The following is a 12,952-nucleotide window of genomic DNA, read 5'->3' on the forward strand; positions in this document are numbered from 1 at the left end:
CACCTGCTCCTTTCCCGAACAGCTAGAGACCTTACAACGTGTTGGAGTGTGTCACTGTGTGTCCTCATCTCTGCTAATTCTCACTTCTTGTGTGCTTGGAGACCCACTCTTTACCAGCCCTTGCAAGTGGCTAACTGTACAATATCATCGCTAAGAGCGCCTCTCGAGTCTGCCTCTTAATTGCATTAATAAATGTGGCCAGCTGTGACTGTGCAGAGCAACAACACTCTTCCCATACCCAAATGTGTCTACAAGACGTAATCAGTCGTCCGTACAGGATCACTGAGTCAAATCTGCTTTTTTACAGTTCCTGTTCATGTATACAGAGGGTGGGATCATTAAAAATCACAGTCAACAGTAAAGCAAACAAACCTTTCTGTGACTTTGGAGGTTTCCTTTGGACAGTGGATAGAAAGGTTCCTCAAATCAAAGCTGAAAATGACCCACATCTTAGTTTGGACTGCAGTGCAAAGTACCGGGGTTAGGGATGGGGCAGCCTAGGGGAGACAGGGGCGGGGTGGGGGTGAGGACACCTCACTAATGTGATGGCATGTCAACTTGACAACTCTAAGGGATGTTCACATGGCTGAGAATACACTATTCAAAAATGTTTGTGTGTTTCTGAAATAAAATAACCTTTTTAATCAGTAAAGCCAGCAGCTGGTCCAATCTACTGGGGGCCAGGGAAGAAAAAGAGGCAGGAGGCAAGAGGGATTCTCCTTTTCTGGCCATTTAATTTGCAGATACTGGATTCTGGGTACCAGATTCCTGATTCTTAGGCCTCTGGGGGTCCAAGACTTTTGTCAACGTGTTCCCACCCTGATGCTTGGGGTGTCAGGCTTGGACTAAAGCCACATCCCTGGCTTCCCTGTGTCCTGGTCGACAGCTGGCACCTCACAGGAGTCTCAGCTCCCAGAATGACAAGCCTGTGCCTATAATCAGCGGCTTTCCCAGTCCTGGCCCTGCTTGCCTTTGGAGACCCCAAGCAAGGGCTCACAAACAGTACATGTGTATTTTGCATGGTTCTGTGGGCTAGAAGTCCCAGAACTGGCTGGAATACAGGCAGGTTCTGGTTCTTCTGCCCTTTTCTGCCAAACTTTGCTTGCCCTCCTCACACTGGAGAAAAGCCTTTCAAAGACCACATGGGTAGCAGCAGGCCCGGGCTCGCACTCCATGGCTGCCAGCCCTTCCTTACATTCTTTCTGTAGGCACAGGCTAAAGTGAAAACTGAAGTCAAAATCATCATTGGCTGAGTGAGGGTAAGCTGGCAAGCTGTTCAGTGAGAACTAGCCGGAGCCAGTTAACTGTTGGGTGAACTTCTGTTGGCTTGAGTGGAAGATGCCTGTGGCCAGAAGCTGTGACATTGTCAGTAAGTAGGCAGGCCCTCCTGGTTAAGCTCCCCACCCTAAGCTTTCTCCCGTTACCCCAAACCTTCTCTTCAGGACACACAACAGAAGGATTTTCTTCTCCTACTTCCCATTTGGGATTTCTCAGAAACAGTTGGATCTTTTTTCTTAAAAGTCTATTCTCCCATTTAAGGATCCTGGTTCTTGTGTGAGATACATTCAAACACAGAATCCCTCCTCGTGGAACATTCTATAAAATCACATTAAATTACAAAACAAAACAAAGAAAGCTCCTAGAAGTTCAAAGGCTACCAGGTCACGAGGCGGAGTTGAACCCCTGCTGACCCCAAGGCTTGGGCTCTCTGCCACTAAGCCCTAGCTTGCAGAGAAAGTGGCCTTGTGTTGTGGCTTTCTCATTCCACCCAGAGAAAATGGAGTCACCCTGCCCTGATTGATTCTCCCCAAACAGTGCATGCCCCAACCCTTACCAACAATAAAGACTATTTATTGGGTTGTTTGGTTTTTTTGTTTTGTTTTGTTTTGTGAGATAGAGTCTTTCTATATTGCCTTGACTGGCTTGGAACCTGCTAGATAGACCAGGCTGGCACCAAACTTGGCCATCTGCCTGACTCTAAGATTCATCTTCTGTCAACTTGCCTTATTGCTTTAAAATAAATAAATAAATATCTAAATAAATACACAGGATTAAACACCAAATCTTGATTTGGAAAAAAAAAAAAAAGACATCTCCAAACTTTTTTCTTTCCCCACAGAAACAAATGAATTTCTGCCCCCTTCTTCTCAGGAGAGTATGAACTTACTGCTTCTTTGTATGTGTAAGGCCTGGGCAATTCTCCACAGTTCTTTTTGATGACGGAGTTTGATTTGGGAGCTAAATCTTGATTTCTTTCTTTTTTTTTTTTTTTTTTTTGGTTTTTCGAGACAGGGTTTCTCTGTGTAGCCCTGGCTGTCCTGGAACTCACTTTGTAGACCAGGCTAGCCTGGAACTCAGAAATCCTCCTGCCTCTGCCTCCCGAGTGCTGGGATTAAAGGTGTGCATCACTATGCCCAGCTTAAATCCTGATTTCTAACAATAAAATTCAAGACCAGAAATTCTAACCATTAAGGGTTTTGTTTGTTTGTTTGTTTGTTGTTTTTTTTTAAAAAAAAAAAAAAAAGAAGGAAAGAAGAGAAAAGAAGAAAAGCAATCACTTGCCCCAAGTCTGTCCGGCCTCTCAACCTTTGCTGTTTATTTTTGCCAGCCCTCTGAGGACTATTCCTTCTGTTAAATTTACCCTGCTGAATTCTAACAAAAGGGGAACATACTGGGGTTAAATGGCTGTTATAGATATCTGGCCAGTGCATATAAAATAAAAGCTGTTGGAAGTTATTAAAATTCCTTTACTTCTGTCAAATATTCCCCCCCCACACACACACCCCCAGTAATTCACAGCTCTTAACGCCATTAATTAGTTCAGTCCTTCCACCCAAAGATGGAATGTGGTGAAACCTACATCTATTTTCTAGGGCCTTAGCTCTCCCTTGTGTATAAAAACGGAAATGCAGCTTGCTAGAAAATTCTGCCCCGGTAAATCAGATGACCTAATTTTAAAACCCAAATGCCATTAAAAAAAGTAAAAGGTCAATTGTTTTAAGTCTTGTAGTCTTTAAACAAAATTAAGGAGATTATTTAAGGTAACAAACAGAACATAAAATATAAAAATATAAAAAGTGCTAGGCATGTTATGCTGTAGATGAAGTCGCCAAGAAATCCTACCAGCATAAAATAAATTATTTTTAGAGAAAATTACATTTCCCAGAATCACAGATGTTCTCAGCCAAAACAGAGCTAAGAGATCCCAGTCTGTCTCTGATCTGGGGTGGGTCCGACTTCGTCCGACCCAAACAGAGATGTTACCATGTTTCAAACCCTCCCAAAGGATCTACAGTCTACGTCTTCATACACGTGAGATTTTATTATTTCTGATGTATTTCAGCAGAATTCCAAATAATGCTATCTGAAACTCCAACCCCTTGGGTTTTTCTTGGGTATGGGTGTGTGTGTCCTTTATGAACACAATCTTCAGGGAGCCGTCTGCCTTCTATACTCTAGAATTCGGCACCTTGGCTGCCTGCACTGAGTGGCCAAGTACAGAGATCCATCCTGTCTGGATATGCATGCTGGCATGACAACACCTTCAAAATGCCAAAGTAAATTCCATGGTTTAGGATTTACCAATCATCCCGCCCCACTGTTGTCAATCTGAAGAGTCTTGCACTTCCTTTCATTTAGATCAGGCTTTATGAAAAGAAAACTCCCAATGTCCTCCTCATGGAAAGCAGATGTGATCATGGGGACCCCAAAGATCCTCTAGAAATGCATACTCACATCTGGTAGCAGATTTATGGGGAGAAAGGAAAAAATATGTCTTTGCTCCTGAGAGGCTCATTTTTGAAATCTTATGGCCTCTGACAATACCTGTCTTATCGACTCGCCTCATCTCCATCACATCATAAACATATTGGGGTCCAACTAGACAGGGCATCATTCAGAAAAAGAAAAAGAAGAAGAAGAAGAAGAAGAAGAAGGAGGAGGAGGAGGAGGAGGAGGAGGAGGAGGAGGAGGAGGAAAAGGAAAAGGAAAAGGAAAAGGAAAAGAAAAAGAAAAAAAAAAGAAAAAGAAAAAGAAAAAGAAAAAGCATTTTCTTTCAACGCCAGGAGCCTCTGTAGTCACCTTTAATCACACAGTGTTCAAAGAGCACACAGCAGACAGGTGGACAGGTGAGGTCCTATGGAAGCTCATGATAGTAAACAAGTTAAGTGGGACTTTTCAAAACCACGTTTTCAAGACATCAGATCCGCCATGTGACAAAGGCCTGCTCTCCAAAATCCGTTGTCTCCGCCCAGCTGTAATTACACATTATACAGAGCACACAATCTACATCGTGTTCTAATTATCTCCAAGTGCTGGGGGGCAAAATCACTCCACTCTGCAATTAAACAAATTCCAGGTTATCGCTAAGCATTTTAAGGAAGAGAAGCATTCTGAAGTTGGCAGAGAGACCAAAGGAGCAGAGCAGAGCCCTCCAGAAATCACCAGTCCGCTTACCCTCTAGCTTTGCAGTAACCCCAGATTGTCAAAGTCCCAAGCCTCAACAACAGCACCAGCATTGCGATGCTAGAAACATCTCAGGTAGAACATACATGACTGAAATCAAATGAAAAGCTCTGGCCCTAGCCATGCTCTCTCACCATGACTCTGCCAATACTAGTAGACGGAATGCCTGCTCTCAAACACAAGCAAGCTACAGTATGCTTTTTAAACGAAGTTAGCAAGACACAAATTATATCATGAGCACAAACAGATGCATACAAGTTTAATGTTTAGTATGACACTGTTGACACCTTGGGTATAACCCCGCAGAAGCTACCAATCTCTCACTGTAGAAGAATATTTTTAAGTCATGTTAACACGCTTTTCCGCACCTTCTAGATTGGCTATCCCTGGTGCAAGAACGAGAACCGTTGTCTTAATAAAAAATGAGGATAAGGGCAGTTCACAGAGACAAAGAATGCCTTTGCTTTCTAAACCCGTATGAGTGGTATGAGCCCATCAGCAGACAGAAATGTTAGCCAGGCATCTTCAGGAGGCAGAAGATGTTAGCCATTAGAGGAGGTGGGCATTTTCGAGGACTGTGAAACAGCCGAGTATGAGCCTCTGGCTTTTTAAAAGACATGCCTTCAAAGGGGGTATTTCTTCTTCTTCTTCTTCTTCTTCTTCTTCTTCTTCTTCTTCTTCTTCTTCTTCTTCTTCTTCTTCTTCCTCTTCCTCTTCCTCTTCCTCCTCTTCCTCTTCCTCTTCCTCTTTCTCCTCCTCCTCCTCTTCCTCCTCCTTTTTTTTTTCTAACTTCAGCTAAGACTGTCTGATATTGCCTGAATGTGAAATGTCATCTATGTGGGGACATGTGTTTGAACCCTTGGTTCCAAGCTGGTAGGGAATCTGGAAACGTTGAGACATAGAGGGCTGATGCAGGCTCCCAGAGCCTAGAGTTCCAAAGGCTAGCCCTCCGTTCTGCTGAAGTTCTCTGCTTCCCGTTTGCCATGTGATGTGACCAGCTGCAAGCCAGGAAAATTACAGCTGAGTTCAATCCAGCAGGCATCTTCTCTGCGGTGATAGCCTAAGGAGCTCCTGAACCACGAGCCTAAATAACCCTCTCTCCTCCGTCAAGTTGCTCCTGTTGGCTATTTAGTTACAATATCAACAACAAAAAAGTTACTAATATAGATTCCTTGAGAATCTTAAAAAGGAGACAGAGACAGCTCTAATCATTGAATGGCTTATTTTGCGTGATCTGGGGGAAACTATGCTCACAGTGACACGGAGTCCTTCATTGGTAGGCATCTTATTTTAACCATATGGTAATGAACTTAGCATGCTCCAGAAAGTGCTCATCACCCGTCTTTTATTTGAACATGGTAAATGACCTCAAACCTAGCATGCTTAGAAATACCTAGGTCTCTACCTATGGTGATGTCTACCCGTATGCAGAGGTTTCCCCAATAAAAGCCACAGCTTCCTCCTCGTTCAGAAGATACTACTTTGCAAACTGAACACTTGTGGTCTCCTCACTGGAGCGGTACTAAGCCCCTCACCCCTCCTTTGCCTCTTGCTTAGTTTACACTCATCAAGAAGCAAACTCGTTGTGTGCCATCACAGAGTGTCTTCAGTTCCAAAGGCCCACCCCAATCCAGAGACGGCCAGGGAGATGGGGTGGGGATGGGGCTACTGAGAGTGTCAGTGGAGACCAAGCATGGAGCACTCTTCCCAGGAAGTTGCTCTGTGAAAGGAAGGCCAGGTGGAGAGGTTCCTTCCATGTAAGGAGAACAGAGAGGTCAGGCCTGAAGATAGGGCTTCCTGCTGCATCATAATTCTTGCCCGTCTACTCCTAGGTTCTTAGCATGGAGTGTCTACACCCTTGGAGTTTCCCAGATGACAGGGCTATCTTTACCATACGAAAGAAGTGACTTCTGGTGGGTAAGCTTTGGCTAGAGTTGGTCACAGAAGACCAACAACGTAGTGAGAGTTTTGGTTTCTTTAACAACCCAGCATAATATACAAATAATGGTTTTGTTTTAATCCCAGGTGTGGAATATGAGGCTGCTTCAGTTTGTCCACAGCCGCTAACTATGATCATCTCCTGCTCCAGGAGGGGCGTGATTTTTCGCCAGCTGCAGATAGTTTAGTTCTGGGGTCTCTGGAGAGGAAATAAATGCCAGAGCCCTGAGAGGGGTGGGGGTGAAGGAGATGCTCAGAAAAGAAGGCTGCTGTTTCCCTTGCTGCTCCCGTGGTCTGACAGTAAGAAGAAAAAGTTGGAGATATCCTGACGATGATGATTGGATGGGTCCCAAGAGACACGATGTCCCGAAATCAGCAGGAAGTCGTCTACACCCCTTCCCCCTCTAACCTTCTTTCTCTCCTTCCTGGTGTTGGGGGTTGGAAGAGATCAAGGTAGAATAAGAGTTTGAAGGGAGGTAGAGGTATAAGAACCTAATAAAATATATAGGTTCTTATACTATATAAATATACTAAACTATATAAGTATTTATACTATATATATAAATATAAAAATAAAATATAAAATCAAACACATATAGCACTAACAGAACAGTGTGGCTAGACTGTTAGTCGCTTGGCCTAGACGTTAGCTCTCTTCTCCGTGCTGGGGCAAACACCAGAAATAATTTAACGGAAGGAAGGAAGGCTATTCTGACTCACGGTGACACACATTTCAGATCACGGTCAGCTGGCTGTTCCTTCTGGGCCTGTAAGCTGGTGTGTCACAGGCCAGTTGCTTGCCTCATGGTAACCAGGAAGCAGAAGGTGAGACAGATGTTGAGGACAGGATGCCCTTCCTAGTCTCAATTGACCATCTTTCCCTGGTCAGGCCTTAAGGTACCACCAGCTCCCAATAATGCCACGCTATGGACCCATCAATGGATTAATACACTGTGGAAGTAGAAGCTGTCATAATACAATGGTCTCTCCGTGGACTGCATCTACAAGCGAGGGGCCAAGCCTTCATTCACAAGCTTTTGGAAGAACATACCATACTCAAACCATCATATCTGGACTGGTTTCCAGAGAGGCCAAAGTGCTTGGAGACTGAGTACCATCAATTGGCCAATGGTTTCCTCGATCACGTCCATTTAATGAAGCACTAATGAATACCCTGATCACTAAAGGTCAGTGGACTTCCTGTTTGGAGTACGTACTAATGTTGTAGGAGATTCAGACACCTTGAATCTACATGCAAAAGTGAGGGGAGTGCACCTCTCCTTTGATTCACATACGTGGTCATGAAACTAGAGCTGCAGGGGTATTTTCCTGAGTTCTGTGAGCCATTCTAGTAAAGTGTGAATCCAAAGAGCTCATGGAAACATCTTAGTTAGTCAGTCAGTCAGTCAGTCAGCCAGTCAGTGGCATGCGGGCCCTTGACCCTCCCCAAATGTGGCTGGTATCTGAAGTTACAGCCAATCTTATTAGGACTGCATCGCTGAGCTTGTCAGGTCTTTGGCAGCACTGAACTGCTATTGAGGCTGAAATGAAAAATTGTCCCTCCTGGGTCAAAACGACAGGTAGGTGCTGGAGAGATGCTGTATAAAATCACAAGGACTAGAGTTTATATCCTAGACCAGTGTAATGATGTGGGCATCCCTATTATATGATTTTAGTTCCAAGGGCTCCGACCTCCTTTTCTAGCCTCCACACATACATAAGGATACTCATCCACACGCATGCGTGCATATATTTTCATACAGGCAAGGACACACATAAGTCGATGAAATAAGTCCTCAGAAAACAACAAAGCCCCCTCAAGGTGTGGGAGGTGGAGAGGCATGCTCAGAGTTATATTCACTAGAAAGCTGATGAGGCTTGACCTTCAGGCCCCACAGAGCTTCTTCTAGGGCAAGTCTCTCGCTATGTCTTTCCCATGGTCATAAACTTCTAGAAAAATCTGTAAATGTCAGACATTCCACTCCATACAGACTGTCTTTTTAAAAAAAGTTTCCTGGATCTGTCCAACCATCGGATCCTAGAAATTACAGGTTTAACAACCCCTTGGTGGTAACTGGGCAACTGCTGAGGGAGGGGCTGGTTTTGATGTACACCACAGACTCCAACACAGTGTTAGGAAGCAACCAAGACACGAAAAAGTTAAGAGTCCTTTTAGACTAAAAAACAAAACAAAACAAAACAAAACAACCCAGAGACTTAATGAACTATAAGAACACAGAACTGCTTCTGACTGGAGCTGGTGGCTAGGACCCCCTGATGTCAAAAGTACCAGTCATCAAAGTCTCCAAGATCACAAAAGGGGACCAGGTGTGTATGCACATAGAGACTTCTGGAGATAACGGCTGCACATCAACCTTGTGCCAACTCTCATAGAGACTCACGGGGTGGGAAGAACCCAGTTGTATGCCCCCAAGGTCATGCTTAAACAATAGCTTCTATCTTTATCCAGACACAAACAATATGATGTCCCATTGGTAAGGGGACATTAAACAGACCACTATCAAAAAACAAAGTTACCCCCAAACTGGGAAACTGCCGGCTACTGAAAGCATTTCTAAGTTTCAATGGAATCAGATTTTAAATCAACTTAAAATACTTTATTTAAAAAAAAACCCACAAGGTATGTTTGAAATTATGATTCTCCTCATTTAAAACATTATGAATCAAGGGGGAAATTTAAAAAAAAAAATTCCTCCCAGCTAAACAGACTCTCTCCAGGAGTCTATGAGAAATTTTTAGCATATTCCAATTCTAGAATAAAGCCTGTTTGTGGGAAACTGTACTTGTCAGGAAAGCAGCAGTGCCATCATTTACATCTATCCTGAGAGTCCTGAGGTGCTGGGTGAGAAATGCTAGGAGTTCATCCAAACCTGCTCTCCTGGACTCACAGCCTCTAGTGAGCCGGGGTGGCCACACAGAGGAGGCCTGCCCAGCAGGATGTAAGTAAAGCTAAGTGAAACAGACCAGACAGGCTCCTGAACCCCTGCACCATGCTATCTCCCCCTCTTAGAGCTCACGTGGACAGAGATTGATCAAGCTGGCAAATGCTCACCCAGCCTGGCTACGTGAAGAATGCCATGAAGAACAAGGTGCCCTCATCCAGGAACCATCACGACAGAGGAACAACCCCGACTTACGGTTTTGGTTTTGGATAGGTTCACAGATGGGCGTGGTTAGGTGCTTCTGCTACAGCAGGGGCTAGGACTGTATCTACATTCTGTTGTACAGTCTGTTTCACTGTGGTACCCAGTGGCCCATAATAGCTGCACATGGAAGTCCACAGTTTTGATAAGATCCGGCTCCAGATCCAGCTTACCAACCAGCCAGGAAATCAGACAAAGCCTGAGAATGCTGGGAACCCGGAATGGTGCTGTGATGGGGGGGGGGGGGGGCAAACAAGGAAACCCGAGAACACACTGGGATGTGCAATCAGTGTTTATCTTCCAAGGCAACCAATGCACTGAGCCGTGAACGGTGAGGAAAAGTTCAAAAGAGGAGGGTTGAGATGTCCATGCCAGACTAAACCTGTGTTGTGAAGACAGAAAATGCATTGTTCTGTCTTTTCCAGGGCATAGGATCAAGGCCAGGGATAGGGAAAGAGAATTCTGTCCAGAGGGAGGAAGAAACAACCTTCAAGGCTGACCTTGAACTTCTGGGGCTTGGAAGACAAAACGACAGTGTACTGCCTTCGAGGGCCAGCCAGACTCTTGGCATGGACTCTCTAGAGTGTGGGCTGAACACGGGATGGCCTCAACCCCATTCAGCCGCTTTCCAACCCTGCCTTCCAACTCTAGGATTCTATGCGTCTTCCAAGCTTTAGCCAAGCAGGCTTTATACAGCGCTGCCAGGAAAAAGAATTCATTTCAGCCCTGATGGAGCATATCTTACTCTGTAGTACTTGCCAGTCTCCCTCTCAAGACCACATTGGCTGTGTACTCAAGATCCCAGTCACTGGCGGTACAGAGTGTCTCTACACACCCAGCCCCCTAAGAGCTCCCTCCCCCCAATTCCATGTTATTGCAGCACATACTTAGTTGCCATATATTAAACAAAGACTGCTCCTGGGTCAACAGCAACATAGGATTGCAGCTCTCAAGGGTTGAGGTCAGGGGGTCAGGTGCCTTAACAGAACATGAAATGCAGTTTTTGAAAAGAATGCCAATAAGGTACATTCCACGAAAGCTGTACTGAGACCAGCCTCTGCCCTCCTGGATGACTTGACACACCTAGGCTCCTTAGGCATAAAAACCACACACGAGTTTCCATAGGGGACTTAGCTCTGTAAAACTAACTAGTTTTCTGTTTTCGAACGTGCCTGCGGCAGATAAAATGGGAGCCTACTGCACACACTAAGAATGTTCTCCAAGCACTACTGGGAAGCCGGTAGCTTCCACTTTTCTAGGATTAGAGTCCGTTTCCACAATCACTCATTCTGTTTCTGTACATATGGGGTACCGTGAAGGATAGAGTAAGTGATGATAAGCTAGCCTAACACGTAGGCCTCTCAAGATTAATGTTGTCATCCTTCCTAGGAGTGACTCTATGATTATAAAACACAAGGTAAGTTTGGCTACAATCTTGACCAATAAACAGGGTTATTATGCCTATCACATCTGGAGGTTATTCATATCAAAAAATCAATTTTAAAGTTGTGGGCCTAGATTATGCCTGTTTCCTCTCTGGTAATAACACTTCAAGTGATGAATATATTGCTTAAATAAAGAGAAAGGAAAACCAATTTTTCCAAGCTCTGAAGTGAATATTAAGCAAAATCTCCTTATATTATAGGATGAGTCTTAATTACACAACTACGACCGTAACAGTCAAATGGAGGTAATTCATAGAGCTGCATTCTGAGGCCATCGGAACCCTTACCTGGGTCTGAAAGGGAAACAATCACACACAAGTTACATTTCATATGCAATTGTTCAGCCATAAATTTGAGTGATGCTTTCTTGGATTTTCTTTGCAGAATCCCACAGACACCATCTTTTCAAAATTCAGGTCACATCCCTGTCATGACACAATGCCCCGAGAGAATCATCCCTCCAGTGGTACCAAGGCCGTCTGCCTTGGATATCCAATCTCAAAATCCTTCCCTGTTCCTCTCTCCCCACCTACCCTCTTCTGACCCAGGCCTTGAAATCCTTGGCTCACAAAGCTTGGGAATTATATTTCCTTTGAGAAAAATGGATGGTGCCCAATACTGGCTTCTGTTTCGTTTGGTTTGTACCCAACTGCACATACTATTTCCAGCACTTGCTTTGCTGGCCCTGTCTGGAAAGCATGTCCCAGGCTGTTCTGCCTATTAGGTACCAAGTCTGCTCAAAAGGACAGTTAAACCCTGCTGTCCATGACATTCCCACACATAACTGTTAGGAGCACACTGATATTTCTGGGGTCCCAAAGGAACTTTGTGCGATTTCAGTCTCCAGTCAAAATGAGAAATTACCACTTTCTGAAGAGGAAAAAAATCCCCACAAACTTTAGAATAACATTTTCTTTTCTCCCTACCGTCATTGACTCCAGTCCAGGTATCATTGGTATTTAAAACAGATAAATCACGCCGAGCTGACGCTGACATGCAAACACACCAGTAGCCACTGACTGTATTTCTATCCAGCTGTGTGCCCCAAATAGTCACCCACACTTTTTGAGTTCCAATTTCTTCATCAAAACCAAATAGTACAAAGGACCTTCCAAATCTAAATGTGCTATAACCATGAAATCACACAGCTAGAAAACAACGCTGCCCCTGAACTCTCCATGCAGGCCATGCAGAATTAAATCCATGATTAAAGACCATGAAATAAGGGTGAACAATTAAAACAATCTCTAAGGACCTCTCGTCCATTTTGAGAAAGTGAGGCATGGCCAGACAATTGACCATAAAGCATTAATGTGTCTCACAGCCCTAATAATCCTTACTTCTTATGGTCAATTCTCCTCTAACAAAAAAATCTGTCACTCCGATTTTTTTCCCTCCTGAAAACTGCCTGGAAACACAGAATGACTGTTGCACGAGGAAGCCACCTTCAATGTTCAGGAGCCCAGGCCCTGCCGTCAGCAACTCTGCCACCGCAGAGAATTCCAGCCAAGTCACCGAAAACACTCCAGCCACCAGGTTAAGTTTAAAAAGCCACACCTACCCTGAGCCATTGCTTCTCGGTGAGGGCATCGCTGTAGTCCACATCCCGGCGCTGGCGAGAGCCCCTCCCAAATATCTTCTCCTCCTCTTCTTCACAGGTGAGCCTCTCCACTTCGGCGTCATCCTTGATAATCCAGGAGGGCAGCTCATCTTCCTCCATCAAGCGGGGTTTGCGCTTCGGGTTCCGGGCATCCTCCCTCCGCCGGTCCATGTCCATGCGCTGGAAACAGGACAATAGTGTCACCAAGGGAGGAGGATTCTGTATGGCAGAACTTACAATCTCCAGAAGTTGTCTTCTACTGCCAAAATATCCCTTTCAGTCTCCTACTCTAGTCAGATTGTTCTAATTCATCCTTAAGCACCGGGTCTACATGAATGATT

General features: G+C 44.6%; 1 protein-coding gene across 5 annotated transcripts in view; it reads right to left on the reverse strand.

Moving 5' to 3' along the window:
• The window catches only part of Smarca2 (SWI/SNF related BAF chromatin remodeling complex subunit ATPase 2), a 171,059-nt gene that overhangs the window by 41,917 nt on the left and 116,190 nt on the right, over positions 1–12,952 (reverse strand). For all 5 annotated transcript variants that reach the window (XM_021151584.3, XM_021151582.3, XM_029472470.2 and 2 more), the window contains one exon: positions 12,573–12,791. In XM_021151584.3, coding sequence (XP_021007243.1) covers positions 12,573–12,791 — 219 coding nt within the window. The remainder of the gene's footprint in view (positions 1–12,572; positions 12,792–12,952) is intronic.

The sequence above is a fragment of the Mus caroli genome, unplaced genomic scaffold (genome assembly GCF_978045245.1).
Source record: "Mus caroli unplaced genomic scaffold, Mus_caroli_1 scaffold_20, whole genome shotgun sequence".
Lineage (NCBI taxonomy): Eukaryota > Metazoa > Chordata > Mammalia > Rodentia > Muridae > Mus > Mus caroli.